Here is a 27,214-nt window from a genome sequence, read left to right as displayed (position 1 = left end):
AAAATTACTTTGCGCTAAGACCCGTGCGTTCCCTACACCTTCGCATGCATACTTATGTGTGTGTAGGTTGTTTCAATGCAATCAATTCAAGCTTCCACGCACACCACTCATCATTGCATAGGAACATTCATAACAGGTGTATACAACTAATTTACATCATGATGGTCAAAATAAAATAAAAATGTATACACCTTACCTATTGTAAATTGACAAAAGCTTCAGGAAATCCGTTCAAAATACATCAATGATCATCAAGTAATACTAAAAACCTACATTTTATGGTACAATTATCAGAAAATCCAAATTAACTCGCCACTTTAAAGAGCTCTTCAGATTCACGTATCCCTAGAAACACCAAGCTTCGCCATGTGAATGACGTCAAATTGGCCGATGATGATTGGTCAATGAGCCCTAGTTTCGTGACGCGACGGGCAGAATTTTTCTGCGACAGGTGCCTGAATGAAGATGTTTTGATAGTAAATTTCCCACGAAAAAGGAACGAAAGAAGAAGAAAAGTCATAATACACGTGAGTAAATCGTGAATATCTATGCGATAGCTTACATTGTATTTTGTCTAAACATCAACAATTAATTGATGGTGATATTAGCAGAAGCTTGACGGTCTTGATGTACACAGTCAAGACAAAACCACGGGAGACTAGCCCGTCGACATTTTCATGTTCCCGCTATCGCGCTATAAAGTGCTATGACTAGCTACACTGACAGTGACAATCATGCATCTAGACCAAAGACAAGTCAAGCAGGTCGCGAATGGCTGGCTGTGTAAAAAAAAATGATGACGAAACTTGTTGAAACTAGTAGCATTATTGTAAGAAATTTTCTGGAGTTTACTAAAAATATACACCTTAGTTAGGATTGATTTGTGATTATAATATTAATAGTATACACAATTCAATAGAATATTTTCTCAACAAGACAAGGCTGTTATTCATGTTATTTAGGTCGACTAAAGAATATTTATGCCAAGAATTAATTAAGATATGCAAGCCTCATGCCTATTTGTGTGAGTGAGTTTTGCAGACGGTCGCTGTAAGAATAAAAGAAATGCCCATATTGGGAGCTGATAGTCCCAATTAATAAATCAGCCATGCATTATTCTTGTCGATGTCTACACTAGTTTTCGACAAATTCATTTTCTCTATAAATTGTATCCAAATTATTGATGAAATAATTAGTTTATTAAAGGATGAGATAGAACTTGACATTATTTTTCTTATTTTCAAGCTTTTTTTTTACAACTTTTAACCATTGATGCAATTCATCTTTGATATTCAGATATGTAAATTCTTTTTGCAAGTACAGGTATATTCATTAACTAGACTCTGTATGTATCTTGTGGATGTTCTCCTTTATAAATTCATATCTTTTTCTACATACGGTACTGCTGAGGTATATATTTTTATGTAATATTTCAATATCATTCATCTTTTTTTACATTTTTGTCATTTTTATCATTCTCTTCATTAATTTTTTGTTTATAAATATGATAAAAATATAGACGTGATAATAATCAATATTAAAGAAATGCAAAGACAAATGAATTCAAAAAAGGGAAAAAAAATGTAACAAAAAAAAGATGTATAAGGAATAGATGAATATAATATTGAAGGGACAAATAACATGGATACTCAATAATGAGACCCTTAAGGCGACCGCACACCTTACGATTGGTCTGCGACCCGATTTCAGAATAAAATGTAGTAGAATTTGATGCTAATATTGAGACTTAAAATTTCTTACTGTGTAATGTTCTGACTAGTACGAATACCTATGTTCAAATCTGTGACTATGCTATCATCCTTAGAATAAAAGCGAATTTAATATCTAGTCGTAATGACGTCATAGCAGTCGTACGATTGACTACGATTTGAAACTAATTTCGCCTTTGCTCCAAAATAAAGGCTTGCAATCTTTCAAAATTGTTATATTAGTATTCTTTCAATTAATTTTAATCTCAAATAAAATGATATGTTCCATTCACATATTCAGAAAATGAGCAAAATGCGATTTGTTCCAAATCGGATCGCGAACAGTCGTAAGGTGTGCGGTGGCCTTTAGTCCAGCAAGTCCAGGCCATAGCAAGAGAAAGAATTTTTCTGATTAAGTTGGCTTTATTAATATTTTAATAATAAGTACATGCTCATTTATCCTAAAATTGGAAAGAATGCCACCTCAAGTTTCAAGTTTCAAGTTTCAAGTTTATTTATTCAAAACCAAAAAACATCACATCATAATCAGAATGGATATACATACAATGTAAATGAGTACATAAACATACATCAATTAGATTATAGCATAGACGAATTGGTTTTAGGACCCCTTTAAAAGCAAAGCTTGTGAGTAGGGCCCTGAAATATTTATGATTATTAACATACAACATAGGATATATACTAATCTACAAGATACAAAAGGAGAGACAAAAAATAGATATATAAGGTTAAGATGCTAAAAATAGAATGGAAACTGTTACAGACACACATATACACACACACACACACACCCACACACAACCACATTCACCCACATATGCACATACTAAACATAAATTCTGAGTAGGTCATCAACTTAAATGCAAATACATCAACTTAAAATACATATTGAAGGAAAATAATCATAATCTGTCAAGAAAGTAAGTTTTGGATAATCTTTTGATCATGAAAAGAGTTTTACTATTTTTTATATCAACAGGTAAATTGTTCCACTCTTTAATACATGATATATGAAAGGAGGTCAGAGTGACATTTGTTCTCGCAAATGGCTGACGAATAAGATCCTTTTGACGTGTATTATAACTATGTATTTGTGAATTCTGAAGAAATAATTTTTTTAAAGTACATTCTTGGGGCATCGATTGTAGTTTGAACATGAACAATGCACAATTGAACGACACAAGTTCACTAAGTGGTAGCATTTTCAGACGAAGAAATAACGGAGTACTTGGATGTCTATAATTAGAGTTTGTTATAAGTCGTATCGCCCTTTTCTGCAATACTCTCAATTTATCAAGATAAGATTTAAAAGTGTTTCCCCAGGCAACATTACAATATGTCAGATAAGGTAGAACAATACTATTGTATATTGTTATCAGTATCATTTCAGGTAAAATTGATTTTAACCTATAAATAACACCTACACTGCGAGACACCTTTGTGCAGACAGCATCTAGATGATTTTTCCAGGATAGGTGCTCATCGATATATAACCCAAGAAACAAAATATTTGCACTTGGTTCAACATCATGACCCCCTATATGAAGACAAGTTATACGCCCTGGAAGCTTTTTACCCTTAGAGCGGAAAATTATGCACTTGGTTTTTTGAATGTTCAACAATAACTTATTGCAACAAAACCATGAATACAGCTTTTTAATTTCTTGATTTGCAACCAGCAACAAATTTTCTACTGACTTATCAGAGAGCATCAGACTGGTATCATCAGCAAACAGGGAGTATGAGAATAATGTTGATGAATGTATTATATCGTTTATATAGATCAGAAACAACAGGGGACCAAGAACAGAACCCTGAGGTACACCATAGTTAATCGTAGCATGTTTGGATCCAGATCTATCTATCATAACAAATTGTGTCCTATCACACAAATAGCTTCGGAACCATGACAATGCTACACCACGAATTCCATAGTGTTCAAGTTTCTTGAGAAGGATATCATGGTCAATGGTATCAAATGCCTTTGACAGATCTAAAAATATCCCCAGACAATATTTGTTTTCATCAATAGCCTTTATGATATTACTCAATAAGTTAAAAACACCCATTTGTGTGGAGAAGTTTCTACGAAATCCGCACTGCTGAGGAATCAATATGTTCTTTTTAGATAAAAACTCATTTAAACGTTTATAAATTATTTTCTCGAGAATCTTTGAAAATATTGGTAACAATGCTATCGGCCTATAATTTACGACATTCTTACGATCAGATTTTTTATACACTGGCACAACTTTAGCTACCTTTAGTTTATCTGGAACGACCCCCTGAGATAATGACATATTAATGATTTTACATAAAGGTTCAACAAAAATGTGAATACTCTCCTTTACAATTCGAGGTGAAATATCATCAGAACCACTCGATTTAGAAGGTTTTAAAGACGATACAATATTAATTATCTCAGCTTTTGTAGCAGGGTTTAAAAACAGAGAAGCATTATCTTTACATCGTTTCATATAGTCACGAGGAGATTGTGGTACGTGAGGAATTTCTGTAGATATTTTCTGGGGCAATCCAATGAAATATTTGTTAAAGCTTTCAGCCTTATCCTTGGCCGATGATAAAAGTGTACCATTAAAATTCATCTCTTGTGGAATAGAATGCCTATTTGAACGGCCAAGCAATTCATTAATGTGAGTCCAAGTCTTCCTGATATCACCTTTAACATCGTTGAACAAATCATTGTAATAATCTTTCTTGGCTGAGCGAAGAACATTAATCAATACATTCTTATGATCAATATACTTCTTTTTACTTTCAGCTGTAGGTCTCTTGATGTAAGTACTATACAGCTTATGTTTACGATTTATCGACTTCAGTAAACTATGAGTTACCCAGGGCTTCTTACATTTTTTTCTAGTTGCTACCTTAACTAGTGGAAAACAAAAGTTGTATAGGCCGAGAAACCTTTGTAGAAAAGCTTCGTAAAAATCATTAACGCCTTCCACTGAGGGAAGAGCCTGCCAATCAATTTCTGCTAAGTGTTGTTTGAACCTTGAGATTCTTACATCATTCATAAGCCGTTTCATATCTTTCTCACCTTTCTTAATAGGAGTTACTAAGGAATTCTTTCTTACACAAAATATTGGCATATGATCTGAAATATCTGAGTAAATTACACCAGAGCAAAACTCATTTTTAATGCAATTAGTGAAAATAGTATCTATCAGGGTTGCACTGTTTTCTGTTACACGAGTAGGTTTTGTGATAAGAGAGAACATTCCAAAGGAGTACATAAAATCAACAAAACTTTTAACACATTGATCATTATCATAATTCAATAGATTTATGTTAAAATCACCCATCAAATAGATCTCCTTGTTCTCTCTACTCACAACCTGTAGCTGATGTTCAAAATCCTCAATAAAAGACATACTATCATAGTTTGGTGCCCTATATACACAACCAATAATAACCTTTTTAGAGTGCATTGTTGTTTCAACACAGACTACTTCATACCCTGTCTTAGAACCAGATAAATCTTCACGTAATTCAAAATCTAAGTCATCTTTTACATACAAGCATGTCCCACCCCCGTTTTTTCCTGCCCTACATTTATGAACACAAGAATAGCCAGGTATCTGAAACAGTCGGATATCAGTAGCATCTTTAAACCAAGTTTCTGTAACACCTATTACTGAGAAATCATGTTTTAAGCATGACAGTAAATGTAACAGATCATCATAATTTTTACATAAACTTCTGGCATTCAAATGCATAAGATCAAAATTTCCCTCTTTATTCTGATCAAATACCTCACAATTAATATAATCACAACTTCTTAATATTATGTTTACATCTTCTTCAACAATGGTATCCACTAGCAATTATTAAAGAAAATCGATGACACATTAAATATTTTGTACATATCTGAATCTGTTATGATACTACTCAGAGTTGATCTACCATACAAACACACATGGCTTATACACATATTAAACAGACACCAAAACACAAAAAGGCACTCACACAAAGAGTTCATACTTGTAGGTCTATACCCACACACATACACACACAATTGATAAGAAATATGTAGATTTCACCTAGAATATCAGACAAAAATTAGAGCAAAGTGGAGGTAGGCCTAAAGAATTTCTATGGAATGCAGGTAGAAAGGCTATTATGGAGCTCACTATTCTGCTTTCAGTACTGAACATGGACAGCAACAATTGCGGAATGGTCACTTTGTCAGTTACTTGGGTTCATTTTCAATTAAGATCTATTTCTTCCAAACAGAAAACTTGAGGTATTCCATTTCTTCAGAATGTCTTGTGTGGAGATTGCTACCATCATTCCTACCTCCACATGGAGGTTGGATGCTCTAGAGGTCAGTCTAGCCGTCATCTTTGGGGTCATCATCGGGGTGATTTTAGCAATCATCATCTCAAGATGCTTTGTCAAAGAACTTGCCAAAGACAGGGTATGTAAAGAGTCTAGTAATCTTCTTTTGAACAGTATCTCATTTTTATATGAACAGTATTCCTTTTGAAAATAGCATGGTCTTTAATGTAATGATGATAATAACTTATAATAAATTTGTCTTATATAGCAGTTTTCATGAACTATTTATCATAAATTTCAGCTTGTAAAATTGTTATTCCTTTTTTTTTTTACTATAGAAATGTTAATAGTTCAAGAAAGAGCAAGAGGTAAATTAAGTTGTGATGTTGATCTGTGAAATGTGTTTTGCATACATATGCACAATCAGTGTTATTATTTAAGTGGTCTAAGTACTAGGTCTGATATTTTTTTCATATCCATTTGTCATAATATTTAATTTTGTTTAATTGTATCAAAGTAAGTTTACAGATGTATTTCCATCTCTAGCACACAGTGAAAAGATAGACAATATACAATTAAAGAATGCTGTCTGCATTGCTTTAGTTTACTCTTCAAATGACAAAAGAGTAATTAAAAAAAACCAATATTAATTGGGCAATTAATTTTTCTTCATTGAGATTGAAAATGTCATTGTTGAATAACATGATATCAAAATATAATTTTTTTTAAATTATAATCAAGTATGTTGTTCATAAGTTATGAAAGAAACACCAAGGAGTTTTTAAATATTGTATTTTTCTGTTTAACTACTTTCTGTAGATTCACAAACACCAAGATGATTCTGTTGTAAAGAATGCAGCTTATGAAGTTGAAGTTGCAGGTTATGCTGATATGGTAAGTAAGATTATACTAAACTCAAAGAAAGATCTTGCAGAGTTTACTAATTCCTCATGCAGTTTTCACCCAAGTCTCATGAGACTGGCATACTTTTTGGTCCTAGAGTATAGACATGCAAGATACATTAGTTTTAATATGTCGGAAACAGCGTCACAATGGTAACGTCATAAAATTGCGATAAATCAGAAAATATACCAGAACAAAATACTTCCACAAAAATATTTTCATAATGTTAATGTCATAAAATTGCAATAAATCAGAAAATATAGCAGAACAAAATATTTCCACAGCTTTCGCCCAGAGGATGCAAGACACATATTTCAAGATCGTCAGTAAATATATTAGTGCCATTGAAAAGATTTTTTTCATAGATGGGTATAATAGATTTTAATTTTATTCTCTTATTATAGACATATAGGAAAACTAAGTCATCAACAGTCAATGAGAAGTCATCACGCCAAATGCTGATCCAAGAGGATGATGGAAATGAAAAGTATGAGGAAAAGAATAGGGAAGATGAATCAGATGATGAGGATGAGGATGATGATGAAGGGGAGATGAAGGAGATATTAGCATCAGGCATTATTATTGCTCTAACAATGCCATCAAGGTAATAATTGGAATAAAAGCATTAGTATCTATTATTTGCATGATTTAGGATAAGGTCATGGTTCTTTTGAGGTTTATTCCCTTTACAACCCATTAAAAATGAATGCCGTGAAATATCTCACTTTGATAAAGGTGAATTTAGACATAACATTTGTCTAAATTCACTAGGGCCGGTATTCTGAAGTCGGGTTTAACTGAGACCACGGTCTAACTCTCTGCTAAAATTATGGGGAGCCAAAAATTCAAAAATATTCTGTTTATATCATATACTTCTTACGTTTACTATTTTGTTTCCTTTTGCTTTCATAATGAGGAAAATACTTCAAAATATTTCAGTGTTCATTCCAAGACAATTATGAACAATTTGGGTGTCATATGAATTAATGAATTGGATGTGTAGTGTTAGGGATTTGTGCCCCAATTGGCTCTCCATAGTTAAACCTTAACTTTAAACCAGGGTCTAATGTAAACCAGGGGGCCATTTCATAAAGCTGTTCTTAAGTTTAGAGCGACTTTAAGAACGACTGGTGAACCTTTCTTCCGCGCTTAACCAAATCCCCAATGAATATACCATTTACCACAAGAAACGATCACCAGTCGAACTTAAAGTCGCTCTTAACTTTAATACGAACTGCTTTATGAAACGCCCTCCAGAGTTTAGAATATGGGCCAATGAATGCTCAGAGAATATGCGTATGATTTATCATAGTAAGCAACCAAGAGTCCTCATGCTTTTAGTCCTACAGGGAGCATGCATTGAGATTTACTACCTAATGCATTGACAAAAGATACTACCATATTGACTTGGGTTTTGAATCTAGGACCCTCCCAGTTATTTGAGAGCTGTTCTACCACTGAGTCATGTTGTGGCTTGCAGGGTAGATTTAATCGTCAGTAATAAAGAACAGTGCAGGGTAATGCTGAAAATTTGTTCAAAGAAAATGGAAGCACCCTTGAGGAAATCCCAATACACCCAATTTATAATGGATAAATAAATTGTCTTTTTAGGGTCCGTTGTTAGCTGATCTTTGACAGTGATTATGATTATATTGCTATGTGTATGTGATATTCTTTAGGAAAAAATGAGTTTAAATTGTGATATGAATTAAGCTTGAACTGTGAAATAAAAATGAAATTGTCTGTGATGATGTTAATATATGATTCCTTAGAATAAAATGTAAGCAGTGTGTTGTAGAACTTCAATATCACAAGTTACACTTTGTCTAATTGTAGAGTGTTATGTAATGTCTTTTGTATCAAGCATACGCATACATGTACCACTGAGTATATTATCATAAAGTGTGTTTTATATTCATCATGACAGTGAGAGGACTCTAGTTGAGCTTAGTCTTCAAGACTTCAAAGCAACCAAGTCCATGGAGAAGGAACTGCTTGAAGAGAGAGAATCGGTATGTCAATCATTCAAACACAGAATACCACGAATTTCTTGAAAATGAAATCAATCCATGGGTCTGTTAAATGAAAGATACGATCAGCCAAATAATAAATGTACTTGAAATTGTAAACCATATTACATATTATCTGTGTGCGATGCCATTTCAAAGGGATGGTCCAGGCTGAAGATATTTCTATCTCAATAAATAGAGTAAAGTTCACAAAGCAAAATGCTGAAAATTTCATCAAAATCGGATAACAAATAAAGTTATTGAATTTTAAAGATTTGCATTATTCCGATTAAACAGTTCGAGGCATGGCTTTATGAATATTCATTAGGTGGGCTGATGATGTCATATCCCCACTTGTTCTTTTGTATTTTATTTCGTGAAATTAGGTTTATTCAAAATTTTCCTACCAAAAACTAAATCAATTGTATTGAAAACTTAGTATATGCATTAGTTATTTATTGCCACAACTTATTTCATTATAATGAAGACACATCATTTACAAATGTATGAAAAAATGAAACATTTATGATTTCATGTAATAACATATGGAAAAGGAAGTGGGGATGAGACGTCATCAGCCCACCTAATGAATATTCATGACGATGTGCATATAACTGTTTTCACAAAATATTGATAAACTTTAAAATGCAATAACTTTGTTATTTGTTATCCGATTTTGATGAAATTTTCAGCATTTTGCTCAGTGAATTTTACTCTATTTATTTAGATATAAATATTTTCAGCCCAGACCATCCCTTTAATCTATATTACTGGATGCATGCAAATAGTTCATATGGTTGAATACTAGCCTTCTGAATGTGGATGGATCAAGGGATGGAATTTAAAAGAAAAAGAGATTAACCCCTTTTTGTTATGACTTTTTTTTATGTCTTGCAGAAAATAAATAAGGGAGTGTTCTTGTCTTCTTGAGATGTGACTTTAGTAGACATGTTTCCAATTTTATTCTGATTCCTAATTGTTTATTTTCAAACATAACAGCTTAAGGGTCTTCCAGAGTTATGTCTTTGTTACATTTATCCCCCTCTTCTAGGTGTTTGTCCATATTCTTGAAATCCTGCTTGGGAGGTTTGTGGCAGCGGAGAAGATGGATGAGAAGTTTGCCTCAGACTTCATTGATAGGACCTCACAGGAACTTCTTGAGGCCAAAGACTCTCTTGAAGCAACTCAATTGATGGTAGAACAAGATTTGAAGAATAGGTCCAATCTGATCAAGGATCCTTTAGCCCTGGAAGAAGCACTGGAGAATTCAAGATTGGATTATATCAGGAAGAATGTAAGCCAAAGGCCTTTTGCCACTTTCCACCCAGGTGTTAAAGCCTATGTAGTATGCCTAGCAAATGAATGGGAAAATCCTGTTGAAATTAACAAGTGATCATAGGATGATATAAAGATTTAATGGTCACTCTGCTTTTGGAAGATTAGAGTGTTAGATGATACTCTAGTAATATTCACATTGATAAGGCTAACGAAGGAAACCTTAAGCTCATAGAAATTGGATTCTTTGACATTTAAAGAGTTAAGAATAATTCAATGATGTTTGAAGGAAATTGGAACCCTTGGTAAAAAAATTGTATGAAATGACAAAATAATAAGAGTTATAATAGCTATGATTTATTTTCCTTTACATTTACTACTCACAAGTTTTTATAAACTTTTCCGTAGTTTCCAATTTTCTCTGATTTTATTTGTCATTCCTGTACATATTGTATATATATATCATTTTTTATGCTGAGAAAATAAATGAATTGAACTGATTTAAACAATTTTTTAATGTTGCTTTCAAATGGTAGGATTTTTGTAATAAAAACATTTCATATATGCTATTGTAAAAAAGTGTAACATTTAAAGATTATCCTGCTAATTATCTTGCCTAACATGACAGCAACCAAGACATTGACCAATTGACAATTTTAAATGTGTTAATTAATGTCAGTAGTACATGTGCATGTATGCATTTCATATGAAATTTGGTGGGGCATATGAAGGAATATGAAATCAGTTATTTTCCTCCATAGAATTTTGTATGATGTTTTCGGATGTTACAATGAAGTCTACCTTATTCTACATTATTACCTGTATTACTTTTTTTCATTTTTTTCAGGATGGCTTAGTTCAAGATGCTCAGATCAGAGTAAAAGATAAGCTAAGCAGAGAGGCAGGACTTTCATCTGATGAGGTAATTTATGTTTAATTTGTGTGTAGTATCTGGCCCCACCTCATCTCCTCGAACTTTTTTATCACTCCCACTCAAAATTGATACTTTGATATAAATCCTCCCATTTCCTTAAGAAGTTAAAAATCTAATATTCTGAATATTGGTCTCTTATTATTTATATAATTTTGTATATTCAATCTAGTGTTCCAAATTAATTTTTGATTTCCTAGACTCTTTATTAATAATTGTGTATCCATTCATTTCCTTTATTGTTTTCATTCATTCATTTATTTATATATTTATATATTTATTTATTTATTTGTTTGTTTATTTATTTATTCATACATTTGTTTATTTAGTGTTCAATTGATTGATTGAATACTCTCTTGGTTTATCATGGGTGTATTTATTAACCATTATGATTATTATTATTTTTTTATTTATGTATTTAATTTTCCTACATTTGTTTGTGTATGTTTTTATTCAATCATCAAGTTATTGGGGGAATGAGATATTGCACCGCATGATTACAGGATGAAGTTATTTTCCATTTTTCTTGATACAGACATTTGCTATACCCACTGTAGTACTAGTCATTCTAATAATTTCTAATTTGCATTCTCTTTACATGCAGGTTGAGGCTATCATGAAGAAACTGTTAGAAAACATGGCTGCCGCTGAGAGAATGATCGGTCAGGAACAAAATAGACAAGCTACGGTAAGAATATCATTGAATTTTATTCTGAAACCTTTTAAGTTAATGTTTAAAACCTTCTGAATTGGGAGGTAAAAATCTAAAACTTTACCATTCCAAGCTCTACTTTCTGTTTGATTATTCTACCTTTTTTTATAAATTTACTGCTCCGTCCGAGGGAACTTTTAAAAAAGGTTGGGATTTCTGCATTTGAATTGGAAATGCTCATTACAATAAGCACCAAAAAAAAAGGAAGCAAATACAATTGTATCCTTTGATATTTTTCACTAGAACATGTTTATGAAAGCATAATGTAAGCAATAAGCTGATTGGTTTTCTTCATAATAGGTGCCTGCCTTTTATCCTTTAAACTTTAGATACTGAATGAGAGACTGTCTAAACGCCAAGCACTGTCTGAACAGTATTCACATGTTACTACCAGAGAGAACAAGGCCAACCAAGCAAGGGTTAGGAGCGTGAATGAAGTCGCCAACTATCTGGCCCAAGAAAGAGAACTCAACCAATCACAAGCCAAAAGGTAAATACTAGGACCAAGGTGCATTTCATGAGATATATAGTGAATTTCACTGACAACTGTTACAAGCTACTGAAATCCTTGCGTCTTATTGGCTGAGAGCAAATTATTCTTTGAAAATCACTGATAAATCTCTTCTTGAAATGCTCCACTGGGGAAGTAATGAGGTATGAATAAATGAAACTAAAAAACAATTGACTCAAGGTCCCAAATATATGTTTCGGACTGGTTGAATATTAAACTTCTGTTTGATTTTTGGGGGTGTATTTGGTCGCAACTGTTTGTGCAAATGGGCCCTAGATAGCAGCATTATTATCTGTTTATTGACTGATGAATTTAAGTGATTAGATCAAATGACTGTTTAATTTTAGAGTCAATTTAATTAATGATGAATCGCAAAGGGAATGGATTGTATCCAGTGATTAGAGAATTGGTGATTGTTTGATTTAGGAATTAACTATTAATTGTGAAGGGAAGAGATTGTACTGTGTGACTTACATATATGTGCCCAAGTTTAGTTCTTGACACATGTTTGATGAATTAATAGCAACACTTAGTTTAAAGGAGAAGTTCAACCTGGTGGGTGTTCCATAAAGCTGTTTGTAAGTTATGTGCGACTTTAAGAACAACTGGTGACCCTTTCTTGTGGTAAATGGTATACACCAAATGTTCATTGTTGATGATTTAGCACATGAAAAAGGTTTACCAGTCATTCTTAAAGTCGCTCTTAACTTATGAACAGCTTTATGAAATGGCCACCAGGTGCAAGTTGGTATTAGGAGTAGAAACTGGTGAAGACTTGGCAGAAATCCATCAAAGGTTAAACAGAGTTTAATATGGATTTTTAAAGTTTGGTTTTGTGTTATCACATGCAAGTATAGCTACCCCTTGGCCATTTTATAGGTTCAATAAAATGCGATTTTCTCCCACAAATTGAAATTATTTTACTTGTGCTTTTATAGTATGGATGTCATTTCATACCCGCTTCTACAAGAAAACTATTTTCAGTCATGTTGAACCATTAAAAAATTTGAATTTATGGAAGTTAAATTACATGACATATGGGACGGCTAATTGCATATGACGTCACAAATTCATGTCTTAGAATTCGCAACTCTCTTCTTCTTTGATGGATTTTCCTCAAATTTTCACCAATATTTTTATCTATTTCCTGCATTTATTAAAATACCTTTATTGTCAGCATTGAAATTTGAATTTTGCCTTTGGATGTGCTATTTATTTCACTTCTGGCTTCAATGGAGGAATTAGTTTTGACTGCGCTCAGTCAAGAATCAATCTGTTTTCATGTTATTACTTGTTTATATCCATCATTTATTAGCGAACTTTATTTTCACCCATTATATATCTTTTTGTTCACAGCCTGATGAAACAATATCAAGCCGATTTAGAACAGATACAGGAAAATCACAAAGCTGGTGAGTGGTTCACAACCTTCCCCATCCACAAGTGTTAAATAACCTTCAAATATTGAAGGGTTTTTAATTTAGATACTTAAAAATATATAAGTTTAGTTTTAAAATGGATAGGAGAGCTGACAAGCATAGGCTTGAACTTTGCATTCCCTTTATAATAAAGGATATCAAATCATTTACAAGAATCTTTATAGTAATTTATCAGAATGTGATTCATTGTATCATGAAATTTGTATTTGACATAAAATAACATATAACATTTCATTTATATTTATCATAGTAATTTGTCACCCCCTTGATATAATTACAGTAATATATGTTTTTTATTAGCATTAAAAAAGAGGGGGATATTAAATTTGTGACATAAAAATAATAAAAATGAAATGGTACACAAACTGTCAAACAAAGGTATCCAAAGTCAGTTACTAAACAAAATAAGAGACATTGATCGTCTGTATGGTCCTGTACTTTCTCTGTAGCTGTATTGAAGCAGAGTCAAGAGCTTGCTGATAAGCTACAGCAGCACAGAGAGAGGAAGCTAAGAGGTCTAGAGAAGAAACAAGAAGAGAAGAGAGAGAAACTAGCAGCCAAGGCTCCACAAGTTGTTAATCCTACAGACTTTGTTGAGGTATGTTAAAGCTAACTACAAGTAAGCAATATTTTGAGAGAAAGGTATCAGAATCATAATTTTTACCAAACCACCATAGACTCAGATCTATAAGTTCTAATTGAGTCTTCTTAAGCTGAGTACTGTGAAACAATGGAATCAAGAATGGAACTCGGTACACTAAAATCATTGACACGGATTAGCACATATGTATTATATTATATTTCAACTTTATTACTTAGAAAATATTAATCAACCTGTCAAATTGCCAGGTTTATTTTATCATTTCTCAGTAAATACTCACTTTCCTCCAAATTTGTTTAGCACATTACTTTTATTTATACATTCAAATACTTGGTGGGTCATTTTGTTGGATTCTGTTCTAATTCATTTTATGATCTCACAAATTTATGTTGAAGTATTGTTCAAATACACCTTTTTCATGTTGTGAATCATATACTGCATGTGCATTGAGGTTTTGGAGAAAGTTTTCACCAGCTATTTACTTGAGAGTACTACTAAAGACACTTATTTCTAATTGCTTACCATTTACACTGTCACCTATTGTCTTTCACAATTAGAGTCACTGTTGGTTTCTGAAGAGTTGTATTTTTGTGAATATTGCAACTACATTTCAGCTTTTAAGAGTTGATACAGATTGAGCCCTGTTTGATAACTGATTAAATCAAATACATTATTTAATATATTGCATCAATGCAAATGAAAATAAGTAGTATGTTTAACAAATTATATTAAATTTATGAATAAGCTATTAATGTTTTGTTATGACCTCACCAGGCTCATCATGATCTACTTGAGCAGCAGCGTAATGAGAAGAATGATTTGATTGATGAACTTGACTACCATGAAGCAGAAGAACTTAGTCTACTCAGGAAGGTAAAACATTGGTTTTCTATGTGAGCTTGGAGGAAATTCAGTTCTCTGTACCAGACATGATGATCTATTGAAAATTATTGTTATGCTCATCATCCTTTCGTATTTGGGGAATATTTCAGAGCAGGAGTAAAATATTTTGTATTTGATGATTGGGTTGGCAACAGGCATCCCCTTCAGTACTTAATCTTTGGGTATCTTCAATATGAATATAATATTGGCAATGAATTGGTTCGTGTGAAAACAGGTAAATAAGAATTGAATAATGGCAAAAGTTTGAAAGAACATAAGGACAATAAAAAAGAAAATTATGGATGTTAGAAAAATAGATCACCAAGGCTATGTTAATCTATTCTAGATTCATGAAAGAAAAATATGATAATGAGAGTAATTTTGAAAAAGAAAGCATTTTAATCATTTTGTTATTGGAGCAAATGATATGAAATATGTGAAATCATCGGTTTGTATTTTCATATTTTCCTCATCTTGACGGTTTCTTATTTTTTTTTTTTTTTTTTTAATGCTACCATGACAGACTTTAGAGGAGGAGAGAGGAAAGGAGTTAGCAGAGAAAGATAAATCATTGTTTGAAGAGTTGGTTGAAAGGGCACAACTGAATGAAAAGGAAGCAAATCGTATAGTCAAGAAACATCAAGCTAACGTGACTGCTTATGAAGGTATGTCTAAGCTCTTCATAGCTCTTCATAGAAGGAATGAAGATAAGCATTTATGTTTTTGTTATATTTGCATGTTTGATAAGGAAGGAAGGCAATAGTGTTGGGCAAGTCCATAAATAATGTACTTATGGCCCCCTTTATGTGGGACTAATAAAAATAAAGAGGTTATTCTTATTTTTTGTTCTTCCATTAAGATTTCCTTTTGTAAAGCCATTGAAGAGTCATACATCAATCTATAGTCATTTCCTCCATTACAGAGAAAAGTGCATTATGGGAAGTGGTTATTCCTACCTTTTTTACCCCCATGATGCATTCCTCTCTTGTACAACCATTATTGTATAGTTATTTCTTCTATTACAGAGCAACTTGATCAAGAAAAGAAACGTCAGAACATGCTGCTGCAGGAGAAGATTGAATTACGCAAAGCATCGTGGGAAGAGGAGCAGAAACGAGCCGCAGCTGAGCAGCAGCAGCTAGCTGAACAGCAGGAAAGGACCATCTCAAAGCTGATTGATACACAGTCAGCCCTTGATGAGGAGTGAGTATATATATGTTCAACAGATTGATAAACTTAGATTTAGATCAAGTACCGTAGATAATTTTGGGCAGGAAATTGGCTTTCATTGTAATATGATGTAATTACAATACATTTTAACATTTTCTTTCTACAGGTCAAAGAGACAGATCATGCTTCAGCATGAGCAGAATGTTTCAGCTCTTAATAATCATCTGCAGATGACTAAACTGAAACAACAGAAGCTGTAAGTACATACAGAATGAAATATTTTTATTTTGATAATAATAAAGAATGTACATAGTTTATGGGTACTTACAGTTTATATCACATCGATCCTCCTTTCAGTGCCCATGGTGCTTTAATAAAGTCTAATGTCGTGAATTGATAAAATTTTAATCCCATTTCATATTCAAAATTCATTGTACTGTGAATATTCTGATGAAGATTATTGAAAAGACTAACCTTTTGAAATGATCTATATTTACTTGAATATATGATTAGCTGAAATATCTACTCACTGTATAATTGCTGTTGGATCATTCTGTACTGTATATGAAATGTAATATAGCTTTATAATTTTGGGAAAATGGTTTAGATGATTGAGTCAAGTTTGATTTTTTAAAGGGATAATGTATCATTCAGGATATTATTAATATACATTTTGTTATTTCATTTGCACTTTTCTTCATTTTTATCTGCTTCAAAGAGAGATAATATTAAATGTTCTATTACTGATGTAGCTAGCAGCCAAATGTCTTATTGTGTACAGTTAGTGTGCTCTGCCTTTCAGACTGTACATGTATGTTGAAATTTAACCTCTGAGGAAAGCATTAAAAATGTAACATTTTCATGTTTTTCATATGATTCAGACTTGAAGCAAAACTAGCCAAGAGAAGAGCCCACTATGAAGCTCTGAAGGAAGAACATTCAAGAGATAGATTAGCAAGAGGAGAAGATGATGAAGAAGAGAGTCAACTCACAACAAAACAGGTAATAATCACAATAATCATTGCTGGTGTACAGATGGGGGAGCATGGATCCCCAAAACCTTCATGACCAAGAAAAGGGAAAAAGAAACATGAAAAGGAAAGAAAAAATATAAAATGTGATAAATCATTTCCTGAATATTAGTTCAGAATCTATCACAAAATTCAATTTTTTTATTAAAAAGATTTTTTTTTTTAATGTGAGAGATATGATATGAGGGAGAAGGATTGTGACCAGCTGCCTCATGTGTGGATGTTGAAACACATTTTGCCAAAATGGGATGTGACAAAAGTTGTTGCTAATCTAAAGCTCCCTTAATTGATATTTACTAAACTAGACCTAGGAACATATAGTCAGAAGCACAGTGTCACATTTGCTGGTATCAAATTTTGATTAATCAAATGATTAAAAAAAATTGATTCATAACATGATTTAGAGTGGGATTCAGTGGTGTTTAGCATCTTTTACACAAGCTTTTCCCCACAATCCCCATTGATTTGTCTTTGATGGATATAGGATTAGCGATTAAAGACGCTTGCAAGATCCCTGGATGAAAGACATCGCTCCGACTTTTTGTATATAGCCTAAAGGGTTAAAGGGTTAGAGCCTCGTCGATCTGGCGCTGCACAGCGGCCGCCGGGCCCACGATCAATTGGGCAAAGCAAATTTTCGGAGCATTTCATTTCATGTCTATTTCGAACAATAAATTATGGATTTATCATTTATCATTTATCTTAATCAATAAACATTATTTCAAATGAATTTCTGATCAATGAACATTATTTCTGATCAGGCTGAGGAGCTAGCAGCTGAGGAGGAAGCCATGAAAGAGGAGCAGCAGGCGGCCATCTTGGCTTTGCGGAAACAGCTTGCCAAGGAGACAGAGGAGGTATTGAAGGATCAAGATGCTAAGATGGGGATCCTGATTGGTAAGCTTCAGGTGGGCCAAGCAAGGAGACAAGGAGTCATCAAGAAGTTAGATAAAGCTGTCAAAGATCTCCAGGTAATATGGACAATAAAGTCATCTTTGAATATCGGTTTTCCTGTGAATAGTTACAACTTCAAATTGTTAAAATTTCTGAAACTATAAAAACTTTCAATTTGACATATTTGGTTCCCTTGAAGTAATACAATTCCATGGTTTGGTGGTTAATGGTAACAAAGCTATAAAAAAAGACAGTATAATTTGTGTAACAAAAAATTTAATGTCTATAGTACTATATTTTGGAAATATACATAAAGTTATGTAACCCACTTCATGGAAAACGTTTAACCTATTAGAGCATTTCCATATAATAGATTTTCCCTATAACTTTCCCTTTGTTTGCCAGAAATATACAAAAAAAAATTTATATTGTTAAACATTGTCCTGAAATTCTCTTTTTCTTCACAGGATCAACTTGTAGATTCCATTGCTGATAGTAACGTGATATCAGAACGAAAGACAGAACGTATCATGGCAGCTCATATGCAGGAGATTGAAGAGATCGAAGAGAAGCTTCGCCAAGCGAGGGCGCATCAGGAAGACCAGCTTCAACAAAAGATGGAGACAATCAAACTTATGAGAGAAAAGTAAGCAGTTGAAAGTATTCAGTAAGGCATATGAATTTCAAGTAATAGCATGGTATTTTTTCTTCAGGCTGTGATATTCAGGCTTTTTTTGTAGAGCAATAAGATGGTTTTGTTAATTGAATTTACTCTGTGAGAGCTTTCAAGTTCCTTCATGTCAATCATATTGTTCTAATTTCTCCTCAGGACTTTAGCCGAGGAACTGAAGAAAGAAGCGAAGCCTTCAAATGACAGTCGCAGGGACTCCTCTGCGTAAGTATTAAGATCATGTCATTCATTGCCATTTTGCAAGATTCGTGTTCTGATCTGAAAGTATACACTTATGAGAGTTATATGGTATGTACATGCTATAGATCAGCAGAAATAATTTCATTAATTGTATACAACTACAAATGACGATGGAAGAGGGAAAAAAGGGATATTTCATTCACTTATCTGGAATCTTGAATATGATCCATCCTGAGAAATATCTTAACTAGTAGTCCAGGGTGGAATAAATGGTGACAATGTGTTCTTTTGAAGTAAAAGAAACCTGAATTGAAGGAGAGTGTTGGTGGTGGTCGTGTCTGTCTTGGCAATGATGGGAAGGACTGCAAGGCAGAGCTCAATGTTACTGCATCTTCATCAATTTCACCTGCTGATCACTCGGAGGAGAGGGATGGGGGTTTATTTTTGTAGGATATTTTAAAGGGGAATCCAGCCTTGGCCATAAAATGTTTTATTTCATATGTATAGCAGTCAACTAATTTATGTATTGCCAAGTGGTCTGTGAAATGTGTTAAATTGTACTTGGTGTTTGGTTTTAATCTTACCTAACCACCTTACAAGCACTATTTTGGTATCGATATTTAAATCAATACATTTAAGGTTTTCTTAATATTTGTACAAATGCACACCCTTGTCATGTGACCTAACCACACCAAGCACCTTATCCCTCCTTACGTCACCCTGCTAACCAATGTAATGGCCTTAATTATGACCTTCACTCTTGGGTTGTCATTTATATTTTAAGAAATCTGCTTTATTATGACAATCCTTCTCCTGCAATTTGTGTTTGTTATAATTTGGGAAAGGTAGATCATATTTGCTTACAATTATATTCTGTTATCATTTTTTCTCTATTATTCATGCCAAAAAACAGTTTTTGATATATAATGTTTATGTTATGGAAAAATGTATTATACGAATGATATGAATGCAAAAGAAAACAATCAAATCAAATCAATTACACAGTTTTGATATGGGTGTTTGATTCTATCCTAATATAATTTTTCTTCATATTTGTACCAATCTCTACCCTTGTCATGTGACCTAACCACACAAATCACCTGATCCCTCCCTGCATCACCTGACCATGTGAACTCATCACATAATTAATCCAGCCGCCATACATCAGTGTAAGTCTTGCACATCTTGATACCATGTAAATTCTTGCATTGCATTGCTTGTTTCTCTCAAATTTGTGTTTGGTTCAAGAAGTATATACGTCAAACTTTTCTACATAGCAATCTCTGCTTTTCTCATTGTTTTCTTAATTTCTACATTTTTCGAACTGCTCAAACCATGAAAATTTCATAGCATTACAAATGTCCTTATGAACTAGAATACAGAGACAAATTATTTCACGAGGGTCCCATACATAGGGAGTCAGATGAATAAGTTTTGTGGAGAAGCACATCTATTAAAATTTAATAATGTAGATTTGTTATTTTGTATTCTTACTTTAAAAACGCATTTTTAGTGCAAATCATTAAATTTGGCTCAAGTTATCATGATATTACTGAAAAAAAGATGAACACATTGAATTTGTTCAATTTCTTTAAAAAATGGGCTTACATTTTGACACTTGATATATTCCAATTGTAAAGCTATTCTGAGTAACTTTGATACAGCCTATGAAGCAACTCCAAATGAACGATCTAAACTAGGTTTTGAATGGTATTTTTCTCACAGTGGAGCCCTTCAGATGATGACTAAGATCTTAGAGAGCAATCGTCAGAAGCAAGCTTTGAGACAGCTGGAGCAGGAGATGAAGGTTGAGACCCTGAAACAGAAAGAAGAACTCAATGAACAGCTTGAGGATGCACTAGAACAAGAACTACAGGTGAGTAGACAGAATGAGGTCCCTACTCTAAATTAACCAGTGTCCAAATTTCTGGTTTATTTTAGGTAATTTGAAAAATGACGTATAGAGCCATATCCCTTACAACATGTCTATGTTTTCTATGTTTTGAGCAGTATTCATCATTCAAAATGGAGAGTGTAACAGAACAAAAATATAAACAAAGTGAAAAGTAAAGAATCGTCAAACACATTTGACTTTAAATCTTCTTATAATTTCTAAAACACACACAAAAATTTGTGCATGCAATTTTCCATACAAGGGGACTTTGTGAAGATGAATAGATAACATTACATACAAGCATTCGGGCAATCTTCAAAATAAACCCAAAGAACAACACCATCATTTGTGATGACCAACTCAACTACTCCTTCAAGTACCCAGACTAAGAACTAAGACGCATGGTGAAAGGTCCTTCTCCTACAGTGCCCCCACCCTTTGGAATTCCCTTTCCAGTACTCTCCGATCACAAAATAATCCTGGACTTTTCAAATCACAACTTAAAACATTTCTTTTTAATGAAGCATTCAACTAGGCCTTTCCAAATACTTATGCCATACATGTACTGTATGTAACTGATTAATGCTGCTGTTGCCAATTGTTATTCTAAGTAATTCCTTATATTGTATAATTTTTATTTTTGTAAAGTGCATTGAGAGTCCTTTCAGGTCTGAAATGCGCTATATAAGAACCACATTATTATTATTATTATTATGACCAAAATACAAATCTAATAAGTTTTTTGTGACTGTATAGGGAGGGTTCAATGGTCAGTTATCCTTCATGATTGCTGTTTTCTCATTTATTCATCTGCTTTGATTCTGTAGGGTGTAGGGTTCTGGATTTTAAGATCCAGAAAGTTTCCCTTAGCATTACTGATGCAGTTTTACCTCCAATTAACTATATGCCTGTGATCAGCATATCATTTTTTTTGGTTATGATGACACTAAGATACATGTACTTAGTAGCAACCTCAAGAGCCATGTCATTAATATGGTTACAAGGTTGACCAGGATTTCCAGCTTGAGTAACATGCATAACCTTACACTTGTAGGTGTGAAGTTTCATTCTGTTTTCACCATTCGCTGATTGCAATCAATTCAGACTGCAAGCAATTTTCGGCATAGTATATTCGTCAGCCGAAGTCCACCAACCGCACCCTATTCCTTCTCATGGTAAAACTGGGTCCTCTCAAGTGGGAAATTGAATTGGCCGGTCGACAATAACGTCAGACCTCATCTCCCTGTTAGATAACCATATATGTTGACCAGCTGGCTCAGTCATTATACTGATTGATCTTTGCTGGAGCTCACAAGATGACATGACATGATGCAGGTTGAAAAATGGATGAAAGCTTTTAATAGCTTACAGCAACATTCTCCTATCCACCTGACGTGCAATCATCAATTGATGAAAACTTGATCCATTTCTCACTGACTAGGGTGCGTGGATGGTGATATTTACTCAAGTGTAGGCTTATTCCACTTTCAATTGTGGCTCAGGATCATGCATTAGGTGGGAATTGATCTTGTTTAATGGGGTAGAGGTCTAAGTCGACACTCGGTTATTTCTTGCGTAGGTGACCACTAAAGTAATGTTTGAAATCACTTCTGAAGTTTCCATCTTTTCTTCTCATACGGAGTAGTATCAGGAAAAGAAAATCTTTCAGATGTCTTCTTATTTGAGAACACCTCTCTGCTGTTAAAGTTCTGCAGTCGTTGGGGCACCTTCATCAGACATCCTTCTTTCTCTCATTGATTACATTGGAAATTAAGAGTACTATCTTTTGATAGTAATGTTTTTCACTAGTTCCTGATTGTTATGACATTTCATTGTGATCGGCTGGATGCCTGTTGAATCTGATTGTTGTTGGAAATAATCCAAGGTGCCAGGTGTAGTGTGGTCATTTGTTGAGGTCAGAGTACGGGGCAACTCTTTGGAAGAACCATGGGAGGGGCAGTCAGGAGATCGAAAAGCATTAGAATCTCAGTATGGGGTCTCCATATTCGGACAACTAGGATGGTTTGTTCTGTTTTGTCTGGTTAAATCTTATTCAAAACTCTGGAAATGATATAGAAAAACTTTCCCAGGAGAAAGAAAAAGCAACAATGGCAATCTCAGCACTTGTTTGTTGTCTCTTGAAGCAGAAAAGCATCTGGCATGCCCTCTGATGTCTATACTACTAAATTTGATTTGATGTAAATGATTGCAAAGCCCAAAGATGTTGTAGTAGGAATACTTACCTGTAAAACCTCTCATAATTATATAAAACCTCGGTGAAAAACAATGTGATAATTTCACTGCAACGGCTGAAATTTAGTTACACCCAATTATACATATCATACATCTACTGTTTTGATTTAATCCTATTTCATTTCAGAATTCTCATAACATATAACCTACAATAAACTTACAAATTTGACATTTTTAAATATTTTACATTGGTATGTCTCTTTTGTTTGAATAATCCTTTAATATCTCTATAGGAGCGTGAGAGAGATTTCTTAGGACAGCTAGCAGCTCTTAGTCAACTCAGCAAAGATGAGCTTAATAATATGGTTCAAACAGCTATAGCAGGTATGTTTTTTTTTTAAATTTGTTATCTTCTTCATTTTATCATCTGTTTGGTTTGAATATCAGTACTGCTCTGTGCACTTACTCGTGCTCTGGAACAACTTGAACTTTTATTCTTCTATTGCTGGTAATTTATTTAATGTTAGCCTATTAAAAGCTCATTTCAATTATGTGGGTACAGATGGCAGTTTGGATTTCAATCCAAATTTTAATTCAAATTAAAAAAAGGTTGAAGTTATTTTTCAGACCCCTCTCTGTAATGATTCCCCTTTTCTTCCTTTTTAAAAAGTCAAATCCATTTTGTTAGTCTCAGTAGAGTCAACTAAAGCAAATTGAGATGAAGTTATTTTGTTCAAACAAAAGTCATGAAATAATCAACAAAATTATGAATAATTTTGAGGTGCCATGGCTATGAGATCAGCAAAGCCTGACTACGCACTTTTAAGTCAGAGGTTTGATATCTTGCACAGCATTTATACCCTCGAGCAAGGGATTCTTTTTACATTGATATTTTTATTGTAAATTAAGTGAATAATGATGCTCTCGCCATTATTGATACCAGTTTGTGTATGTGTTTTTTATTCTCTAAAAAAATAATGTTCTATGTAGCCTTCATCAATTTTAAGCTTAACCACTCAAAATGGCAGTTTCCTGCGTTTATTGATCACATTTTTTTCAAAGAAAAGTTTATACTTCACATTGTTGTTTTGTATTCCTTATACATATTATGACCAAGTTGTTCATATCATGAATTATTTTTGTATATGTAAACACATATCATACATGTGTTGTATTTTTTTATTCAGAAATAATAGTAAACATACAGTATATGTCACTTTTTATATGAATGATGCCCATTTTCCATTTCCATCTCCAACAATAAATTTCCATTTGAAATTCACAGAGGATGGTGGCAATGAGAACGATGCTAAGAAGCTGAGCAAGGATCTCAACAAACGAATCAAGACGGCAATGGCTCGACCAGACATGGACCCAGAGGCAGAGAATGATGCAGCAGTAGAAGAGAAACCAAAGAAGAAAAAGAAGAAGAAAGGAAAGAAGGCACCTCCATCGGATGAATGATAGAAAGACACGATTCTTCATAAAAAGGAGACAGTTGCTAGTGCTACAGTTACACCAACGAAACCGATCACAGCTATTATGTAATAACCAATGACATACCTTCAGTTAGTTTGGAGTCCATATCATTGGTGTGGCTGTAGCATTTGAGAGTACTGTGATAGTACAAGAACCTATTGCAATTGCTTGCAATTTTCTATTGAAATTGATAGATTAAATGAAATAAATAAATAAGGAATCATTATTATTTTCTTTTGTAACAAGAATATCTGCAATTAACCACTGCTTCGTAATTGATTTTAGGAATTGCAGAATAGTGCTTTTAATATTTAAAGCTTGTTATAATGATGAATCGTTAGAGAAGTAAAGGGAGAAAAAGCATTCTCAAAAACAAAAAAAATTGGGGGGGGGGGGTGCCCCTGTAATTCTTCATTAATTTCTACTGTATATGCTGCATATTTTGCAGTAGTGTTGTTTTCAAACTAAAGAGTAATGGGAATTTCATATTCTGGTGGGCCTACAGTGTGTACACATTGAATAAAACAATAACTATTTTGAAAAAGACACTAAAATGTTTGCAAAAATTTGATGCACAATTTTTCTTACTGGGCAAATTTTATGAATATGCAGGATCCTCTGTCCTCTCTCGCTAATAGATTCTATCATTCTACAGATTGGCCATTTTTAGGCATATTAACATTCAAATAGTTGTGATCAATTTTCTGTATCCCCTTGTTGGATGCCCATGTAAGTTGAATATATATATTTTTAAAGTTTATCCAAAGGAAAATATTCTATCCAAACCAAAGTTTGATATTCACCTTGAAAATGTCATTGAAAATATTCTCATGCACCTTGAAGTTTGTAAGTATCAAGATTAGTTTACCTATGTATGTTTATGAACTGTGTATATAATGTGAAGTCCTTATAGTAGTTCTGAAATATCTATTCTTTGTGAAACTTGTAAAGAAAATTTATGAATTATTTTCAGTGTGTGTGCCTTTCGTCTTTCAAATGCAATTGTGATGAGTATTTCATATTCATATTTGTCCACATCGTAATATTGATTTTTTTATCAATATAGTGTACAAATTTTTACATTAGCAAAGATCTTACATGTAAATCATGAAATAGTGATTTTAATATGTAGTGTCATAAATCTGCTCTTTAATATTCTCAGGATATATTATTTGAGATAAAGAATAATGTTAAACCCTATATTAGTTTTGGTTAAGTATCTGAATCTTTTTATTGAGATAAAATGAGAATATCTTGTGTAAAAAATGTGATTTATTTATATATTAATAGGCCTATATGATGTATAATGGTCAAAATTGAGATGAAAATTTCAAAAGTGAAATTGTGTCACAGGTAATTTCCTTCTTTATTTCATTTCATATAAAAGTACCTTAAAAGTTTTGAATAGAGCCAAAGTTTTGATGATAAAATCTTGTGTATTGTCATTCTAGAAACAAAATGTTACCAACCAATGTTCCAACCATCTTCGAACCTATAGCCTCATACCATTCACAATATCTATGACATTTTATCAAGACGATGATAACAAGGTTAGCTGCACACTGCATCTATTCTCAGTGTCTAGTGATGTTTGACTTGAGTACAAAACTGGATGCAAAGAAAACATGTATTGGATGTTGAATCAAAACATCCATTAACAATGAGCAAACATGCAGTGTGCAGCTAATGTACAGTACAGACACAGTACAATTTACATCTTCTAACTTCTTTATAAACTGAACAGATTTCTATGGTTCCAAAAGATTTTTTACTGAGGCAGAATCGCCTGTAGCTATTTTGTTGTCCTGATAAAATGTCATAGAAGTAATTAGCAAAGATATGGTTTCGAAATATATTTTCTGAAATGTGACTTGTAATCATTTTTACTCAAAATATTGGAGACTTTTATTTTATCGTGAAATCATGTTTCATCCTATCTGAGAAAAATTTCTGAACACCTGCTCAAATTTATGTAGTGGGGTATCAAGATAATATAGATTAAATTGACCATTACAATTTTTCAATTGCTATTGTTATGTTTGCTTTGTTGTTTGAGTGAAAGTTTGACAAATATTAAAGATGTCTATTAGTTTTATAATACATATCAGGGAAGAATTGCAGGACAATGATGAAAGACTTTGTTGAATGATACATTTTTTTTATAAAGGAAGAGGTATTGATAGAGAAGGATGAGGAGGTAGGGAAGATGATAAAGAGAGGAAGAGGTTGGGGGAAGAAGACAAAAACATAGAGAGAAAGATAGAGGGAGGTAGAGAAGGGGTTGTAATGTTGTTATTGGTGTTGATGATCAATGTTCTTATCTTATTAAACACACATCTGGAACCCATTTCACAAATGAGTTATCATTATGGTACATGTAACTACCA

At 33.1% G+C, this 27,214-nt stretch overlaps 2 protein-coding genes across 5 annotated transcripts in view; one reads left to right on the top strand and one right to left on the bottom strand.

The window, feature by feature from the left end:
- The window catches only part of LOC129273416 (limbin-like), a 30,254-nt gene extending 29,481 nt beyond the window's left edge, over positions 1–773 (bottom strand). For both annotated transcript variants that reach the window (XM_064108022.1, XM_064108021.1), the window contains exon 1: positions 197–773. The gene's annotated coding sequence lies outside the window, so the exon portion shown is untranslated. The remainder of the gene's footprint in view (positions 1–196) is intronic.
- LOC129273227 (trichohyalin-like) lies at positions 99–26,851 on the top strand. 3 transcript variants are annotated; one of them, XR_010295374.1, is made up of 23 exons: positions 99–527; positions 5,988–6,171; positions 6,852–6,926; positions 7,340–7,539; positions 8,863–8,947; positions 9,996–10,238; positions 11,067–11,141; positions 11,755–11,838; positions 12,192–12,352; positions 13,730–13,785; positions 14,262–14,410; positions 15,188–15,286; positions 15,819–15,960; positions 16,321–16,498; positions 16,632–16,721; positions 17,347–17,467; positions 18,258–18,467; positions 18,858–19,036; positions 19,220–19,285; positions 20,987–21,137; positions 23,642–23,732; positions 24,634–25,386; positions 25,440–26,436. XR_010295374.1 is itself a non-coding variant. In XM_064108023.1 (23 exons), the coding sequence occupies exons 2-23, from the start codon at positions 6,016–6,018 to the stop codon at positions 24,810–24,812; spliced, it is 2,805 nt and encodes a 934-aa protein (XP_063964093.1). In that variant the 5' UTR covers positions 404–527; positions 5,988–6,015; the 3' UTR covers positions 24,813–26,851. The 3 variants fall into 3 exon arrangements, 2 of the variants coding, with proteins under 2 accessions (XP_063964094.1, XP_063964093.1); XM_064108023.1 differs by adding an exon at positions 20,416–20,430 and having other exon boundaries at positions 404–527; positions 24,634–26,851; XM_064108024.1 differs by having other exon boundaries at positions 24,634–26,851.
- The last annotated feature ends 363 nt before the right edge of the window (positions 26,852–27,214 follow it).

The sequence above is a fragment of the Lytechinus pictus genome, chromosome 12, assembly GCF_037042905.1.
Source record: "Lytechinus pictus isolate F3 Inbred chromosome 12, Lp3.0, whole genome shotgun sequence".
Classification (NCBI taxonomy): domain Eukaryota; kingdom Metazoa; phylum Echinodermata; class Echinoidea; order Temnopleuroida; family Toxopneustidae; genus Lytechinus; species Lytechinus pictus.
This window is presented reverse-complemented; position numbering and strand designations above follow the sequence as displayed.

Coding starts and splice junctions, on each gene's coding strand:
- LOC129273227 (XM_064108023.1), top strand. CDS start 6,016: ATGTCTTGTGTGGAGATTGCTACCATCATTCCTACCTCCACATGGAGG. Junction 11,142..11,754: donor CAGGACTTTCATCTGATGAG/GTAATTTATGTT, acceptor CTTTACATGCAG/GTTGAGGCTATCATGAAGAA. Junction 11,839..12,191: donor AACAAAATAGACAAGCTACG/GTAAGAATATCA, acceptor TTTAAACTTTAG/ATACTGAATGAGAGACTGTC.